At 48.4% G+C, this 19,553-nt stretch overlaps 1 protein-coding gene across 3 annotated transcripts in view; it reads left to right on the top strand.

Moving 5' to 3' along the window:
* Positions 1–19,553, top strand: part of ntn4 (netrin 4) — an 86,877-nt gene that overhangs the window by 60,577 nt on the left and 6,747 nt on the right. For all 3 annotated transcript variants that reach the window (XM_033039407.1, XM_033039408.1, XM_033039406.1), the window contains exons 6-9: positions 376–589; positions 3,272–3,393; positions 6,007–6,075; positions 15,032–15,202. In XM_033039407.1, the coding sequence (XP_032895298.1) occupies positions 376–589; positions 3,272–3,393; positions 6,007–6,075; positions 15,032–15,202 (576 nt within the window). The remainder of the gene's footprint in view (positions 1–375; positions 590–3,271; positions 3,394–6,006; positions 6,076–15,031; positions 15,203–19,553) is intronic.

Below are 19,553 nucleotides of genomic sequence, written 5' to 3'. Positions count from 1 at the left end.
CTATCTACCTCATTGGAGACACTTGCATTATATTTGATCAGACATTACTGCCTTTAACTTGCACTAAAGATTATTCCTTTTATCATGTATCTGTAAACTGTGGATGGCTCGATTGTAATCATGTATTGTCTTTCCACTGACTGGTTGACATACAACCAAAGCTTTTTACAGTACCTTGTTACACGTGACAATAAACTAAACTGAACTTACTGGGAGTGGGTCAGGCAGCATCCGTGGTGGGAATGGACGGGTAATGTTATGGGTCGGGTCCCTTCTCCTGCCTCACTGTCTGCTCTGTGCTCTGGGTGCTGCTGGGGTGTTGCTAGTGGGTGATAACACTGAAGGTCTGTCTCCTCTCTCTTTGCCCTGCTGCAGCCTGCTCGTGCCATGAGGTGGGCTCCACCAGTGTGCCCCTGCAGCCACACTCGCCCTGTGATGCCGACACGGGCCAGTGCCTGTGTAAGCCTGGAGTGGCCGGGCCCCGCTGCGACAAGTGCCTGCTGGGATACTGGGGTCTCGGGCAATATGGCTGCCGACCATGTGACTGCGCGGGAAGCTGTGACACTTACACTGGCGACTGTATCGGCAGGTGGGTAGCACGTGACTCAACTCAGCAGCTCACAACACAGCTCAAGATATAACTCTCTGTGAGATGCGTGCGGCACGGTGGCGCAGCAGAACAGCTACAGCCCGACAGTGCGAGAGAATTGGGATTAAGAGGGAAAGATAGATCAGCCATGATTGAATGGAGAAGTAGACTTGATGGGCCGAATGGCCTAATTCTGCTCATCATCATCATCATTGAAAACATCAACGGGCACGGTGCTACAATGCTTTTACAATTCTGCTCCTATCACTTATGGACATGAATTTTCAGTAAAATCCCATTTGGATTATGTCTTTAATTTCTGGCATTGCAGTTTAGGATTTTATCAGCTGTCGAAGGATGTAGTGCAGTTTCAATGGAACGGTGGCGCAGCGGTAGAGTTGCTGCCTCACAGCGCCAGAGACGCGGGTTCCATCTTGACTACGGGTGCTGTCTGTACAGAGTTTGTATGTTCTCCCCATGACCTGCGAGGGTTTTCTCCGGGTGCTCCGGTTTCCTCCCAAAACTCCAATGACGTACAGGTTTGTAGGTTAATTGGCTTCAGTAAAATTGTAAATTGTCCCTAGTGTGTAGGATAGCGCTTGTGTGCGGGGATCACTAGTTGACGCGGACTTGGTGGGCCACAGTTTAAGAATAAGGGGTAAGCCATTTAGAACGGAGACAAGGAAACACTTTTTCTCACAGAGAGTTGTGTCTGTGGAATTCTCTGCCTCAGAGGGAGGTGGAGGCAGGTTCTCTGGATGCTTTCATGAGAGAGCTAGATAAGGCTCTTAAAAATAGCGGAGTCAGGGGATATGGGGAGAAGGCAGGAACGGGGTACTGATTGTGGATGATCAGCAATGATCACATTGAATGGCGGTGCTGGCTCGACGGGCCGAATGGCCTACTCCTGCACCTATTGTCTATTGTCTATTGTCTATCCCTTCCACATCTAAACTAAACTAAACCAAACTCCCTATTCAGAACTCATGGTGTTACAGATCTCCACACTTTAAGGGTCAAAAGGTTTTTCAAAACATAATATATAGCACAGTACAGCACAGGTTAGCGTTAGAGTGTGGGGATTACTAGTCGGCGCGGACTTGTTGGGCCGAAGGGCCTGTTTCCACATTGTGTCTCTAATCTAAACTAAGCTAAGCACACCAGTCATCGCGCTTTGAGCTTCCCTTGTCCTAATAATAATAATAATAATACATTTTATTTATGGGCGCCTTTCAAGAGTCTCAAGGACACCTTACAAAAAATTGAGCATGTAGAGGAAAAACATGTAAGGGGAATGAAATAAATAGTAGAGTCATGACTAGTACACAAAGTAAAGACAGAATTCAATACAAAACACAGTATGAGGCAATTAATGCACAGATGAAAAGGGACGGGGACGTGGGGCTAAGGATAGGCAGAGGTGAAGAGATGGGTCTTGAGGCGGGACTGGAAGATGGTGAGGGACACGGAATTGCGGATCAGTTGGGGGAGGGAGTTCTAGAGCCTGGGAGCTGCCCTGGAGAAGGCTCTGTCCCCAAAACTGCGGAGGTTGGACTTGTGGATGGAGAGGAGACCGGCTGATGTGGATCTGAGGGACCGTGAGGGTTGGTAGGGGGAGAGGAGGTCAGTGAGATATGGGGGGGCCAGATGGTGGAGGGCTTTGTAGGTGAGGACCAGGATTTTGTAGGTGATCCGGTGGGAGATGGGAAGCCAGTGAAGTTGTTTGAGGACTGGAGTGATGTGATGCCAGGAGTTGGTGTGGGTGATGAGTCGGGCGGCTGCGTTCTGGACCAGTTGGAGTCGGTTGATTTAGGTGGAGCTGATGCCAAGGAGAAGTGAGTTGCAATAGTCCAGTCGGGAGGAGATGAAGGCATGGATGAGTCTTTCAGCAGCAGGCGGTGTGAGAGAGGGTCTGAGTTTGGCGATGTTGCGGAGATGAAAGAAGGAGGTTTTAATGACATGGCGGATGTGAGGCTCAAGGGAGAGGGTGGAATCAAAGATCACGCCAAGGTTGCGGGCCTGGGGAGATGGGGAGACAATGGTGCCGTCGATGGTGAGAGTGGGGTTATTGATTTTGCTGAGTGGCTTTGGAGCCTATGAGGAGGAATTCTGTCTTATCGCTGTTGAGTTTGAGGAAATTATGTTGCATCCAGGTTTTTATAGCTGACAAACAGGAGTTGATATGGGAGAGGGGGGGGTTGTGGGGGGATTTGGTGCCAAGGTAAATCTGGGTGTCATCAGCGTAACAGTGGAAGTTCAGGTTGAAGTGGTGGAGTCCTACTAAGCTGTCTCCCTGGGTAGGGCTGAAGATGGCCTGATTGGGTTGCTCCTGGGCCTGGCCAAGCTGGCCATCCGCGAGTCAAGGCGCCAGACGATGGAGGGCTCTACCCGAGCCGGCTGCCTGCCCCTTTTCCGGGGATACGTCCGTGCCCGGGAGCGGATAGAAAGGGAATATGCCCTGTCTACGGGCACCCTGAGGGAGTTCCGCGACCCCTGGCACCGAGGGGGGTTGAATGTATCCTGGACAAGGATTGCAATATAGTTGTTTAGCAGTTGTTCGTCTTGTATTATGGTGGTGTTTTGTTTTGTATTGTATTGTAAATACTATTTTAATATTTGAATAAATATTTTTGATTAAAAAAAAATAATTTAAAAAACCGCTGTCTCCCTTGTGTTCTGCAGCCCTGCAGATACTGGCTGGCACCGTGGGTCTCCCAGCCTGGCCCTTTCCTCTGGATTCAATGGAAGGGGTCCCACCTGGAACTGGGAGGATGAGCAAGGTTTCTCCGCTCTGCGACATTCAGGTGAGGAGACATCCCTTCTCTCGCACCTTTGCATCAAAATCCTTGCCAAAGCTCCACTCGGTTGGTTCATTCAAGTCTGAGTTTTTGCTTTGAATCAGAAACCCAGCGAATGACTTGGCAGGTGAGAGGCCATTCACAGTGTTCATCCCATCTGACAATGGAGCCACGGGCAACTCGCGGCACGGTGGCGCAGCGGTAGTGTTGCTGCCTAACAGCGCCAGAGACCCGAGTTCCATCCTGACTACGGGTGCTGTCTGTACGGAGTTTGTACGGCTTGTACTCGCTAGAATTTAGAAGCTTATAGAAACTTACAAAATTCTTAAAGGGTTGGACAGGCTAGATGCAGGAAGATTGTTCCCGATGTTGGGGAAGTCCAGAACAAGGGTCATAGTTTAAGGATAAAGGGGAAATAATTTAGGACTGAGATGAGAAAAACATTTTTCACACAGAGAGTGGTGAATCTCTTGAATTCTCTGCCACAGAAGGTAGTTGAGGCCAGTTCATTGGCGATATTTAAGAGGGAGTTAGATGTGGCCCTTGTGGCTAAAGGGATCAGGGGGTATGGAGAGAAGGAAGGTACAGGATACTGAGTTGGATGATCAGCCATGATCATATTGAATGGCGGTGCAGGCTCGAAGGGCCAAATGGCCTACTCCTGCATTTATTTTCTATGTTTCTATGTTCTCCCTGTGACCTGCGTGGGTTTTCCCCGGGTGCTCCGCTTTCCCCCCAACATTCCAAAGGCGTACAAGTTGGTAGTATAATTGACTTTGGTATAATTGTAAATTGTCCCTAGTGTGTAGGATGGTGTAAGTGTGTAGGATGGTGTAAGTGTGTGACGTTCGCTGGCAAGCGCGGACACAGAGGGCCGATAGGCCTGTTTCCACATTGTATCTCTAAACTAAACTAAACCAAACTCCCTATTCAGAACTCTCGGTGTTCCAGATCTCCACACTTTATGGGTCAAATGGTTTTTAGAACATAAAATATAGCACAGTACAGAACGTTTGGCCCACGGTGCACCAGTGCCCACAGAGCCAGTCCCGTCTCCCTGCAAAACAAAGCACAAAGTGCTGAAGTAACTCAACAGGTCAGGCAGCATCTGCGGAGAACATGGATAGTGATGTTTCACAAAGTACTGGAGTAATGCCCCTGTCCCACTTAGAAAACCTGAATGAAAACCTCTGGAGACTTTGCGCCCCACCCAAGGTTTCCGTGCGGTTCCCGGAGGTTGCAGGTAGTGGAACCAGGTAGGGAGATTGACATAAACCTCCGGGAACCGCACGGAAACCTTGGGTGGGGCGCAAAGTCTCCAGAGGTTTCCGTTCAGGTTTCCTAAGTGGGACAGGGGCATAACTCAACAGGTCAGGCAGCATCTGTGGAGAACATGGATAGTGATGTTTCCGGTTGGGTGCAAGATAAAGTCAAGCAAGGTCCGATCAAAGATAGTCCGAGGGTCTCCAATGAGGTAGATAGTAGCTCAGGACCGCTCTCTAGTTGTTGGTAGGATGGTTCAGTTGCCTGATAACAGCTGGGAAGAAACTGTCCCTGAATCTGAAGGTGTGCGTTTTCACACTTCTGTACCATTTGCCCGATGGGAGAGGGGAGAAGAGGGAGTGGTCGGGGTGAGACTCGTCCTTGATTATGCTGCTGGCCAACCAACTAACCAGCCTCCCTTCCGAGGCAGCGTGAAGTGTAGATGGAGTCAATGGAAGGGAGGTTGGTTTGTGCAAAATCCCGACTTAAACAGGAGCTCCTCACAAAGCATTCCGACTTTGATGGAATCACAATGGGTAGGTTCACTTAAAATGATTCTCTTTTGCCTAAAGTATCTGGAATTCATTTGAGACCGACCAGAATATAACCCTGGAGTTAAAATAAAGTTGTTTTGAAAAGGATTTATCAGTTATATACATTTTTTTCTTTTCGAATAAAAGTGGAAAAATCACAGAGTCACTTTGTAGGTCAGGCAGCATCCGTGGAGAGAGAAACAGAGTTAAGGGCCTGTCCCACTTACTCGACCTTGGCTCGCAAATGACGCAACCTCGTGGTCGCTTGAGGCGTACGGGCACCGTATGGCCGCGCGGGGCCGGTCCCACTTAGAAGCGCGGAGGGGTATGGAGTTGTGCGGGGCTGGTCCCGACATCGCGCGGGACTCCGAAATTCCTGCAGTGACCGAAATCTTCGCGCGCCAACGGCCTGTCGGCCCGCGTACGCACGCGGGCGCGTTGCGGTTGTACACAGCGTCTTGACGCCATACGCGGCGTCTTGACGGCCTACGCCTAGTGCGTAGCGTTGCGTGATGACGTCACCGCCCAACGCCGTGCGACGCCCAAATTGAGTCGGCCCGCCTCCTGCCCAGCTGATTTGTATGCATGACGTAAATGACGTCACACGCGAACTAACTAAACTAAATTAAAACTAACAGCCAGATCCTCTTAACGGTTATGTTAACTCACATGCTCTCCGACCCGCTGAGTGTTTCCAGAATTTTCCGATTTCTGACATCATGCAATTCTTTAATTACATTTTTCTGTGAATTGTTTTGGCTGCGCAGAGATTTGCGCCGGCAATGTTGCATCTCTGAACTCTATTTTTAACTGTTTATTTTAGGGAAGTGTGAGTGCAGAAGCCAAGTCTTAAAAAGCCCCCAGTTATTCTGCAGCATGAAGTTCACATACGGTAAGTTGGACCTTGTTTGTTCTTTTATCTTGTAGTTCGGAGACTGGATATTGGGCCAGCTCCACACTCGCTTGCCACCACGACAAACTCCCCCGCCGCAAAATGGCCGCCGCGGTGGCGCAGCGGTTCAGTTGCTGCCTCACAGCGCCACAGACCCGGGTTCGATCCCGACCACGGGTGCTGCCTGTAACGAAACGTTCCTCCCTTGAACTGTGTGGGTTTTCCCCGAGATCTTCGGTTTCCTCCCACACTCCAAAGACGCGCAGGTTTGTTGGTTCATTGGCTTGGTATAAAATGCAAATTGTACCTCGTGTGTGCGCGGGATAGTGTTAGTGTGCGGGGATCGATGGTCGGTGTGGGCCGAAAGGCCTGTTTTCGCGCTGTATCTCAAACCTTAATTAAAATACTGGTGTAACTCAGCGGGTGGGGCAGCATCCCTGGAGAAAAGGAATCGGTGATGTTTCTTGTTGAGTCTTAAGACAGGTCTCGATCCGAAAGGTCACCTATTCCTTTCCTCCAGAGATGCTGCCTGTCCCGCTGAGTTACTCCAGCACTTTGTGTCTATCTTCAGTGTAATCTGGCATCTGCAGTTCCTTCCCACACAATATCTACTCCCACCTCCTGCATCACCCCTCACCTTCATCTCCTTACGCTGACTGTCTCCCCTCTGCACTCTCACTGAGTTTGCTTCTCTCTGTCCCTCTGTCTCCACGGATTCTGCCTGACCCACTGTACCTTCAGCAGTTTGATTTCTGCTCCAGATTTCAGCATCTGCAATCTCTTGTGACTCTAATTCCATCTTACATCTACTCAAACAAAAAGCCACCTCACCTATAAAACATATAAAATTATAAAAGGACTGGACAAGCTAGATGCAGGAAAAATGTTCCCAATGTTGGGCGAGTCCAGAACCAGGGGCCACAGTCTTAGAATAAAGGGGAGGCCATTTAAGACTGAGATAAGAAAAAACTTTTTCACCCAGAGAGTTGTCAATTTATGGAATTCCCTGCCACAGAGGGCAGTGGAGGCCAAATCACTGGATGGATTTAAGAGAGAGTTAGATAGAGCTCTAGGGGCTAGTGGAGTCAAGGGAAATGGGGAGAAGGCAGGCAGGGGTTATTGATAGGGGATGATCAGCCATGATCACAATGAATGGCGGTGCTGGCTCGAAGGGCCGAATGGCCTCCTCCTGCACCTATTTTCTATGTTTCTATGACCCCAGCCACATTTCATCAAGAGAATGGACGTAGAACATAACACAGACAGCACAGGCCTGGATAGAGTGGACGTGGGGAGGATGTTTCCACTAGTGGGAGAGTCTCCTGCCAGAATAATAGCACCTACCTTTAGAGAGGAGATGAGGAGGAATTTCTTTAGTCAGAGGGTGGTGAATCTGTGGAATTCAATGCCACAGACGGCTGTGGAGGCCAAGTCAATGGATATTTTTAAGGTGGAGATGGATAGATTCTCGATTAGTACGGGTGTCAGTGGTTACAGGGAGAAGGCTGGAGATTGGGGTTAGGAGGGAGAGATAGATCAGCCATGATTGAATGGCAGAGTAGACTTGATGGGCTGAATGGCCTAATTCCGCTCTTGGGTGGATGAGAGAGGCTAATGTGAGTGTGACGGTGGATATAACCAGTGTTGGACTAGCCATTGTTACTGGCAAAGAAATGAGGTGAGTGCATAGCTCATGCCATTCATTTTGCGGCATGGTGGCGCAGCGTTAGAATTGCTGCCTTCCAATGCTAGAGACCTGGGTTCGATCCTGACTACGGGTGCTGTCTGTACGGAGTTTGTACGTTCTCCCCGTGACCCGAGTGGGTTTTCTCCGAGATGTCCGGTTTCCTCCCACACTCCAAAGACGTACAGGTCTGTAGTTTAATTGGCTTGGTGTATAATGTCAATTGTCCCCTAGTGTGTGTAGGATAGTGTTATTCTGTGGGGGATCGCTGGTCGGTATGGACTCGGTGGGCCGAAGGGCCTGTTTCAGCACTGAATGTCTGAAAGAAAATGTCAACAATCTTGCAGTTCAAGGATTGAGAAGAATAATGTGGAACAGGTGCTTTCCAAGGGTATAATCAATGATGAAAGGAATGCTGGAAATACTTGAAGATGCATTTCACTTTTTCCAGCAAAGTACTTCTTTGATGAAAATGTTACAGGATGTTTATCATTACAGGAACTTGAAGTACCACATAGCATCTGTTTTTGTCTTTTGTGTTCCTGGAAGAACGCAATGAGACCAAAACATTTCCACGATTCAAATTTCCCAGGAATTCAATCTTGTGAAAAACAAGCATATTTCCACAAGCAATTAGTGATAACATTTGAATTATCTGAAATGTCCTTGACTCTATATTGAGAAATATTTATAGAATATGGAACCATACAGCACAGGCCCTTCGGCCTGCAATGTCTGGGCAGAATGATCATGCAGAATGGATTTATGCAGAATCCATGCAGAACTTACGGAATAGTGAAAGGCCTGGATAGAGTGGAGAGGATGTTTTCACAAGTGGGAGAGTCTAGGACTAGAGGCCACAGCCTCAGAATAAAAGGACGTACCTTTAGAAAGGAGATGAGGAGGAATTTCTTTAGCCAGAGGCTGGTGAATCTGTATAATTCATTGCCACAGAAGGCTGTGGGGGCCAAGCCAGTGGATATTTGTGAGGTGGAGATTGACAGGGTCATGATTAGTACGGTTGCCAGGGACTAAGAGACTATTGCTAAAAATAAAAAATTATGGGATTGGGGGTAATATATTAGCATGGGTAGAGGATTGGCTAACAAATAGGAAGCAGAGAGTGGGGATAAATGGTTCATACTCGGGATGGCAACCGGTAACTAGCGGGGTTCCGCAAGGGTCGGTGCTGGGACCCCAGTTGTTCACAATTTATATAAATGATTTGGAGGAGGGAACCAAGTGTAATATATCAAAATTTGCGGACGATACAAAAATCCTACTTTCTATGTTTCTATGTTTCTATGGTTACGGGGAGAAGGCAGGAGAATGGGATTGAGAGGGAGAGATAGATCAGCCATGATTGAATAGCGATGGGCTGAATGGCCTAATTCTGCTCCTATAACTTATGAACATGATGCCAAGCTAATAAAAAGCTAAACAAATCTCCTCTGCCTACATATCCCTCCATTCCCTGCATATCCATTCACCTACCCAGTAGCTAGCAATGTTACAACATTTTGAGATTTTAAAAATCAAGTCTGTAATTTATCCCATCAGATAAAGCATAAAAAGAAGTTTAATTTGACACCTAATTCACTTTCATATCTTCAGTATTAAAAAAGTTATGGCCATTTTCATACTATGAAATTAGCATCTTGTTCCCCATTGCTTTTCCATTGACTTAACACAAAAGCTGTGATCAAGAACAGTCAAAAGCCCATAACTTTCTTAAAAATTAAGAGAACTGAATGACATTTTCAGTTATTATAGATTGAAGCATTCTGAAACAAATATAAAACATCCTACTTGGATGACCTGAAATTAAAGCATATAATTAGTTAGTTGCCCAATTGTAGCTAATTCCAAAATTCAATTACTAGATCTAAACATCTATCCATTCCTTAAGAAAAGATTAACATTTTTAAATAGCCTAAGTGTCCAAAGAATATTCACCCAAGAATTCACAATAAAACATGATTTTTAAATCTCATTGACATTAATTTATAGGCCAAATGGATGAGGCAGGGCCGAAACGTTGCCTATTTCCTTTGCTCCATAGATGCTGCCGCACCCCCTGAGTTTCTCCAGCATTTTTGTCTACCTTCAATTTTCCAGCATCTGCAGTTCCTTCTTGAACATAGAAAATAGGCGCAGGAGTAGGCCAATCGGCCCTTCGAGCCAGCACCGTCATTCAATATGATCATGGCTGATCATCCAGAATCAGTACCCCGTTCCTGCTTTCTCCCCATATCCCTTGATTCCGTTAGCCCTAAGAGCTAAATCTAACTCACTCTTGAAGACATCCATCTAGTGAATTGGCCTCCACTGCCTTCTGTGGCAGAGAATTCCACAGATTCACAACTCTCTGGGTGAAAAAGTTTTTCCTCATATCAGTCCTAAATGGCTGACCCCTTATTCTTAAACTGTGACCCCTGGTTCCGGACTCCCCCAGTATCGGGGGAAAAAATTCCTGCATCTAGCCTGTCCAATCCCTTCAGAATTGTATATGTTTCGATAATATATCCTCTCATCCTTTTAAACTCGAGTGAATACAACCTCAGTCAACCTATTCTTTCATCATATGTCAGTCACGCCATTCCGGGAATTAACCTGGTGAACCTACGCTGCACTCCCTCAATAGCAAGAATGTCCTTCCTCAAATGAGGAGACCAAAGCTGCTGTAATATTCAGTCATGAGTAAACAGAGAGCGCCTATGAGCACACACTGGAAAGAGTGAAGCCATTGTCCACATTCAACCCCCACATTACTCTCAGCTCACTCAAACCCTGTTTAGTTTAGTGTCACGTGTACAGAGGTACAGTGAAAAGCTTTTGTTGCGTGCTAACCAGTCAGCCGAAATACAATACATGATTACCATCGAGGCATCCACAGTGTACAGATACATGATATAGGGAATAACGTTTAGTGCAAGGTAAAGCCAGTAAAGTCCCATCTAAGATAGTCCGAGGGTCTCCAATGAGGTAGATAGTAGTTCAGCACTGCTCTCTAGTCGTGGTAGGATGGTTCAGCTGCCTGATAACAGCTGGGAAGAAACTGTCTCTGAATCTGGAGATGTGCGTTTTCCCACTTCTATACCTTTTGCCTGATGGGAGAAGAGGGAGTGGCCAGGGTGCGACTCGTCCTTGATTATGCTGCTGGCCTTGCCGAGGCAGCGTGAGGTGTAAATGGAGTCAATGGAAGGGAGGTTGGTTTGTGTGATGGTCTGGGCTGCGTCCATAATTCCCTGCAATTTCTTGTGGCCTTGGAGCTGTTGGATGGACCTGTAATCTTGATGTTACCTCTGAGAAGAGCTTGCAATTACCAAGTGGGTTGGGCTGCATCTCTGGAGAAAAAGGACAGGTAACGTTTTGGACTTCTTCAAGTATTGCCCCTCTCCCTCCCTCCCCCACCCTCGTCATCCTGCTAGTTCCACTGTTCGCATCCTTGTATCACTTTCTTTATCACCAGCCCTGATTTGTTCTGGCCTTTTCCTACCGCCAGTCCCCCCCCCCCCCCCCCCCCCCCCCACCACCCCCCACTCCTCCACTTTCAGTCTAAAGAAATGTCCCATCCCAAAACGGCACCTATCCAATTTCCCCAGAGATGCTGCCTGATCTGTTAAGTTACTTCAGCACTTTGTGTCTATCTTTGATATAAACCAGCATCTGTAGTTCCTTTTTATTACATTCAAATTACCAAGAGTTAATATCTCTAACTTTAAATAATCCTTACTTTCCCCCTCTCTGTCCCTCCCCTTTCCCAGTTTTCCGACTGTCTCCGACTACATTACTGTTTGCTCTGTTTGCTTTGTTCCTTCTCCCAACTAACAAGGATCTATTCCACATGTTTCTTGAGCTTCGTCCCCTTTGTCCTGTTTTCACACCTTAGCCCTTCCTTATCTATACACTTCCTTATCGTTCTACCACCCTCTCCCCTGACATCAGTCTGAAGAAGGGTCTCGACCCAAAATGCCACCCATTCCTTCTCCCCAGAGATGCTGCCTGTCCCGTTGAGTTACTCCAGCATTTTGTGTCTATATTGGGTTTAAACCAGCATTTGCAGTTCCTTCCTACACTAAGACATGGCCACTGCCTCATCTCATCTCATCAGTTTGCTGCCTCTAACTTAATTCAGGACTTCTTCACCAATGCACCATTAACTGGTTCCTGCACTGTTAATACCGCCCTCTTTACAATTACCTTGTCTTTCGTTTCACGTTTGCCCATTGCCGTGCCCACCCCTTGCCCACCCCTTGCCCCTGCTACCTCTCCAACCTCATAATTCTTTTCCACTCTAGGTTTCTCATCAAGGTTTCTGCCCGGCTTACTGCACTGGGTCTGAGACAGCTAGATGTCATTGCTTAGAAGATCGATCCAAAAAGTTGCAGTAACTCAGCGGGTTAGGCAGTTTAATTTAGAGATACAGCGCGGAAACAGGCCTTCAGCCCACCGAGTCCATGCCGACCAGCGATCCCCGCAAATTAGCACTATCCTGCACATACTTGGGACAATTTACAGTTTTACCAAGCCAGTTAACCTACAAACTTGTACATCATTGGAGTGTGGGAGAAAACCGGAGCACCCGGAGAAAACCTACACAGGTCACAGGGAGAACGTACAAACTCCGTACAGATAGCACCCGTAGTCAAGATCGAATATGGGTCTCTGGCGCTGTAAGGCAACGACTCTACCGCTGCACCACCGTGCCGTCGTCTCTGGAGCAAAGGAATAGGTGGCGTTTCGGGTCAAGACCCTCCTTCAGACTGAGAGAGGGGGAGAGGGAGCGGAGAGATATGAATAGGTACATAGCAGGAGGAATGACAGAGGAGGAGCAGCAACTCTCCTGGCAAAGTGCTCTTCTTTCATTCTTGTCCAAATCAACATAGTTTCATTTGCTGAGCAAATCATTCTACTTGCCCTTTCTCAGACCCATAGAGAGACACAGAATAGAGACAGGCCCTTCGGCCCTTTGAGTTCGGACTGACCAATCACCATTAATCCCACTTTTTATCCTCCCCACATTCCTCAAGGGGCTGTCCCACTTGGGCGACCTAATTGGCGAGTTTAGAAGAGTTTGAAAAAATGACATGTTGAAGACCTCCTTCGACGATGTTGAAGACCAGCTTCGACTAGCTACGACTAACTTCGGGAAAATTGGACACCGAATAGTGTAGAGTGAAAACGACCTCCTTCGATCTCCTTCGACCTCCCTTCGACTATGATGAAGACTGGCTACGACTACCTTCGATTACCCTCGATTACCTACGACTAACATGCCGACCTACTACGACTAAACCTACGAGTAAAATAAGTATTGATTTTTTCCATGGCAACCTTTTTTTACTCACGGGCATTTTTCAACATGTTGAAAAAACCATCGTGACCTAGCTGAGGCCTCGAGTATGCGGAGACCACTCTTGAGCATGAAGGAGAGTTACGAAGACCTCCGACGACCTCGTGTCGACCATGCTGCGAGTATGAGTCGAGGGCAAACTCGCCAGAGTTTGTGGATGAGGTTGCCCAAGTGGGACAGCCCCTTTGGAACTAAATGGAGGTTTTACATGGTGGGTCTTCAGTGACCACACCTGAACAATCCCAACTCAGGGGGCGGCACGGTGGCACAACGGTAGAGTTGCTGCCTTACAGCGCAGAGATTGATTCTGACTATGGGTGCAGTCTGTACGGAGTTTGTATCTTCTCCCCGTGACCTGTGTGGGTTTTCCCCGCTGCTCCGGTTTCCTCCCACACTCCAAAGATGTGCTGGCTTGTAGGTTAATTGGCTTCTGTAAATTGTAAATTCTCTCTGGCGTGTAGGATGGTGCTAGTGTACGGGGTGATCGCTGGTCAGTGTAGACTCTGTGGGGGCTGTAGCCACGCTGTATTTCTAAAAAACCACCAATCTCTGTGCTTTCCTCATTGACAAATAACACAGATGTTGCAGTGAGAATTAAACAGGGTGCAGTCATTACGATGAAGAGACTAACTGTGGGGCTACAAAAAATCCATCTTCTATTCTTCCCGCATTCCGATTAACTACCTCCCAAATTCTATCTTGTCATAGGAGCAGAATTAGGGCATTGGGGCCATAACATTCACTCTGAAGATAGACACAAAAAGCTGGAGTCACTCAGCGGGACAGGCAGCATGTCTGGAGAGAAGGAATGGTTGATGTTTTGGGTCGAAACCCTTCTTCAGACCCAAAACGTCACCCATTCCTTCTCTCCAGAGATGCTGCCTGTCCCGCTGAGTTACTCCAGCTTTTTGTGTCGATCTTCGGTTGATACCAGCATCTGCAGTTCCTGCCTACGCATAAAATTCACTCTGCCGTTCAATCCTGGCTGATCCGTCGTTCTCTCTCAACCCCATTCTCCAGCCTTCTCCCTGTAAGCTTTGACAACCTTCCTAATCAAGAACCTGTCAACCTCTGCCTCAAATGTACCCAAAGACCTGGCCTCCACAGCCGTCTGTGGCAGTAAATTCCACAGATTCACCACCCCTCTGGCTACCATTCACCTACACCCGAGGAACAACTTGCAGAGACTAATCGTCTACTGGCCTTCACAACCTCTGGATGTACGGGGAAAGCATGTTCCAAATTGCAATGCTGAGACACAGGTTATCTGTATTTATTACACTTCCAAACCTTGGACGGGCACAGTGGTGCAGAGGTAGAGATGCTGCCTTGCAGCATCAGAGAGCTGGGTTAGATCCTGACTACGGAAGCTGTCTGTGTGGAGATTGCACCTTCTCCCCGTGACCCGCGTGGGTTTTCTCCGGGTGCTCCGGTTTCCTCCCACACTCCAAAGAGGTGCAGGTTTGTTGTTTAATGGGCTTCGGTAAAAATTGTATACTGTCCCTGGTGTGTGGAGGATAGTGTAATGCCTCTGTCCCACTTAGGAAACCTGAACGGAAACCTCTGGAGACTTTGTGCCCTACCCAAGGTTTCCGTGCGGTTCCCGGAGGTTGCAGGTGGTTGCTGGAGGTTGCAGGTAGTGGAAGCAGGTAGGGAGACTGACAAAAACCTCCGGGAACCGCACGGAAACCTTGGGTGGGGCGCAAAGTCTCCAGAGGTTTCCGTTCAGGTTTCCTAAGTGAGACAGGGGCATTAGTGTACGATGTGTGGTCTGCGCGGACTCGGTTGGGCGAAGGGTCTGTTTCAGCGCTGTATCTCTGGCGTTTGAAGACTGACTCAGTATGCTGCATTGCCTGTGTGATGGTCAGTGCCATTCAACTGAATCACGGCCTGTTCATTCCCTTTCATTGCCACAGTCCTCAAAGTAAAGATTCTCTCAGCTCACGACAAGGGGTCACACGCAGAGGTCAACGTGAAGGTCAAGAAGGTGTTTAAACTGACCAAGTTAAAGATCCAGCGGGAGAAGCGGATCCTTTATCCAGAGTCCTGGACAAACAGAGGATGCACCTGCCCCGTTCTCAATCCTGGTAAGAGACTTGTTAGACTGTAGAGCGCCGGGCGGCACGGTGGCGCAGCGGTAGAGTTGCTACCTCACAGCGCCAGAGACCCGGGTTCAATCCTGGCTACGGGTGCTGTCTGTACGGAGTTTGTACCTTTGGGCTTTCTCCGGGTGCTCCGGTTTTCTCCCGCACTCCAAAGACGTGCAGGTTTATAGGGTAGTTGGCTTCTGTAAAATTGTAAAATTGTTCATAAGTTTCAGGAGCAGTATTAGGCCATTCGGCCCATCAAGTCTACTCCGCCATTCAATCATGGCTGATCTATCTTTCCCTCTCAACCCCACCCTCCTGCCTTCGCCCCATAACCCCTGATAGCCGTATTAACGACAGATGGCACAATGGGCTAAGTGTTCGGCTGGCAACCGGAAGGTAGCCGGTTCGAATCCCGCTTGGAGTGCATACTGTCGTTGTGTCCTTGGGCAAGACACTTCACCCACCTTTGCCTGTGTGTGAATGTGTGTGAGTGATTGGTGGTGGTCGGAGGGGCCGTAGGCGCAGATTGGCAGCCACGCTTCCGTCAGTCTGCCCCAGGGCAGCTGTGGCTACAGAAGTAGCTTACCACCACCGAGTGTGACTGAGGAGTGAATGAATAATGCGATGTAAAGCGCCTTGAGTATTAGAAAGGCGCTATATAAATCCCATCCATTATTATTATTAATCAAGTATTTGTCAATCTCCACCTAAAAAATATCCATTGACGTCCTCCACAGCCTTCTGTGGCAATGAGTTCATAGTGCGAGGATTTGAGTTTAGGAGCAAGGAGGTCCTACTGCAGTTGTACAGGGCCCTGGTGACACCACACCTAGAATATTGTGTGCAGTTTTGGTCTCCTAATATGAGGAAAAACATTCTTGCTATTGAGGGAGTGCAGCGTAGGTTCACCAGGTTAATTTCCTGGGATGGCGGGACTGTTATATGATGAAAGAATGGGTCGACTGGGCTTGTATTCACTGGAGTTTAAAACGATGAGAGGGAATCTTATAGAAACATAAACAATTCTAAAGGGATTGGACAGGCTAGATGCAGGAAAAATGTTCCCGAAGTTGAGGGAGTCCCGAATCAAGGGTCACAGTTTCAGAATAAGGGGTAGGCCATTTAGGACTGAGATGCGGAAACAAAAACTTCTTCACCCAGAGAGTTGACAATCTGTGGATCTCTCTGCCACAGAACGCAGTGGAGGCCAATTCACTGGATGTTTTCAAGAGAGTTAGATTTTGCTCTTAGGGCTAATGGAATCAAGGGATACGGGGAAAACGTCGGAACAGGGCACTGATTTTAGACGTTCAGCCAAGATCATATCGCATGGCGGTGTAGGCTCGATGGGCCGAATGGCCTACTTCTGCATCTCTGTTTATGTTTCCATGAATTCCACAGATTCACCACTCTCTGACTAAAGAATTATCCCCAGTGTGTGTGTGTGTGTGGGATGGTGCTAGTGTACGGGGTGATCGCTGGTTGGCACGGGCTTGGTGCGGAGTAGGGCCTGAAGTGTGCTGTGTCTCTAAACTAAACTAAAACATTTGCTTCACTCCTTCGTTAACACGTTAATCCCTTTAACCCAAGCCGACGTACAGTCAATGTCCTGCTTTGGAAGCGTTTTGGTGAGTTTGGAGAACGTGAGGTTGACATGCGACGCTTCAATGTGAACCGTGAGCAGCCACGGAGCACATACAAAGTGAAGATATTTTACACGTGGGATCACATGATTTATAGCACTGGTAGATGGCCATAAATTATCGTATCTGTGCTGCGATCTTCTGGCTGCAGTCCCTTCCCTTCAAATGGAGTCAAAGGGTGGAATTCAGGCTGAGTATTTCCCCTAGACGTCCGATAAACTGTGCCTGCCCTTCCCAGAGGTTTGACAGCAGCATTCCGCGCTGACGGGTCCTCCTGACGGATTCAGCATATTTCCAGCCGCACAACTCAAGACGAAAACAAAATATTTCCAAGCTGAAAGGAATGGGTTATTATGAAGTCCTGCCTTTGTGATTTCAACAAGTTAGCACAGGGCTTCAGACAGATAAATGAGGTTGGCGTGTGGTGATTCATCCCTCTCCACTGGCCCTGAGTTATAGGCATCCGATTCCTGCACGGACCGGCACATCTGAGCAAAGAAACTGGTGTCAGACCACAATCTCCCCCCCTCCCTCCACACACACACACACACACACACACACACACACACACACACACACACACACACACACACACACACACACACACACACACACACACACACCCACACACACACCCACAACCACACACACACACCCACACTCACACAGACACACACACACACACACTCACACCCACACACACGCACCCACACACGCACACACACACACACACACACACACACACACACACACACACACACACACAAACACACACAACTCTACACACACACCTACACCTACACACACACACACACACACACACATACACACACACATACACACACACATACACACACACATACACACACACATACACACACACACACCACAGTGTGACTGCACTATATAACAAGCAGTGTTATACAAGCACTATCCTACACAGAAGGGGCAGTTTACAATTTTTAACTAAGCCATATAACCTGTACGTCTGGATTGTGACTAAGCACTGATCCCCGTACACTATCACTATCCTACACACACTAAGGACAATTTACCATTTTTACCAAAGGCAATTAGCCTACAAACCTGTACGTCTTTGGAGTGTGGGAGGAAACCGGAGCACCCGGGGAAAGCCCTCGCAGGTCACGGGGAGAACATACAAACTCTGTACAGACAACATCAGCCATGTAACTTCTCTACATCGGCGAGACCAAGCGCAGGCTCGGCGATCGCTTCGCCCAAAACCTCCGCTCAGTTCGTATTAACTAACCTGATCTCCCGGTTGCTCAGCACTTCAACTCCCCCTCCCATTCCCAATCTGACCTTACTGTCCTGGGCCTCCTCCATGGCCAGAGTGAGGCCCAGTGCAAATTAGAGGAACAGCACCTCATATTTCGCTTGGTAGTTTACATCCCAGCGGTATGAACATTGACTTCTCTAACTTTAGATAGTCCTTGCTTTCTCCCTCCTTCACCTCCCCCTTCCCAGCTCTCCCACAAAGCCTACAGTCTCCGCCTATTCCTTTCTTCCCTCCCCCCCCCCCCGACATCAGCCTGAAGAAGGGTCTCGACCTGAAACGTCCCCTATTCCTTCTCTCCATAGATGCTGCCTGTCCCGCTGAATATCTCCAGCATTTTTGTCAACACCCGTAGCCAGGATCGAACCCGGGTCTCTGGCGCTGTGAGGCAGCAACTCTAACTCTGTGCCGCCCCACCCCCAGAGATGCTGCCTGACCTGCTGAGTTACTCCACCACTCTGTGTCCTTCTGAGTAAACCCAGCTCCTTGATTCTACCCGCTCACAACCATCCTACTCAAATCTCATTTTATTCTCCCAACATTCATTACATCTATGAGAGGCGTAGATAGGGCTGACCCTCAGAACTTTACCCCAGGGTGGAAATGCTAAAGCTCGTACGTTCTAGGAGCTAAATTAGGCCATTCGGCCCATCGAGTCTACACCGCCATTCAATCATGGCTGACCTATCTCTCTCTCCTAACCCCATTCTCCTGCCTTCTCCCCGTAACCCCCAACACCGTCAACTGCAGATTCCACAATCCGTCTGCACGCCGGGTTCAGATCACCGACCAACCCGCAACCCTTTGGGATTTGGGAGGAAGCCGGAGCACCATTTGGGTACAGCTACAGGGCGAGCGTGCAGACTCCACAGAGACAGCGGCCGTGGCGGGGAATAAACCAGGGTCTGTGGAGCTGTGATGGAGCGGGAGCACCAGCAGTGTCACAGTGTTGCAGTTCAGTGTGGATCCCCAGAGGGGAGTATGTTCCCCCTTTACACTGCCTCCCTACCCCCTCGCCCGCCACCACCTGGGATGGCCAGAGGGAGGGTGAGCAAGGTGCGGCTGGCCCCGGGGTGGGGCAGATGCAGAGGCCTACCTACCCTGCGCATCCAAATCAGACCTGAGTTTTAACACGGGGCACAGACAACTCCCGCCACACCTCAGATAGACACAAAAATGCTGGAGTAACTCAGCGGGACAGGCAGCATCTCTGGAGAAAGGGAATAGGTGATGTTTTGGGTTGAGACCCTTCTTCAGACTGAGAATCAGGGGAGAGGGAATCTAAAGGTTTGGAAAGGTACAAAACAAATCAGAGCCGGCACCGACGACCAGGGAAAAGTGGAGCCCACAATGATCCATTGTTGGCTGTGGAAAAAGTTCAGTTTAGTTCCGTTTATTTTAGAGATAC

The sequence above is a fragment of the Amblyraja radiata genome, chromosome 21 (genome assembly GCF_010909765.2).
Source record: "Amblyraja radiata isolate CabotCenter1 chromosome 21, sAmbRad1.1.pri, whole genome shotgun sequence".
NCBI lineage: Eukaryota > Metazoa > Chordata > Chondrichthyes > Rajiformes > Rajidae > Amblyraja > Amblyraja radiata.
Note: the sequence above shows the minus strand (reverse complement) of the source record. Positions and strands in the feature narration are given on the sequence as shown.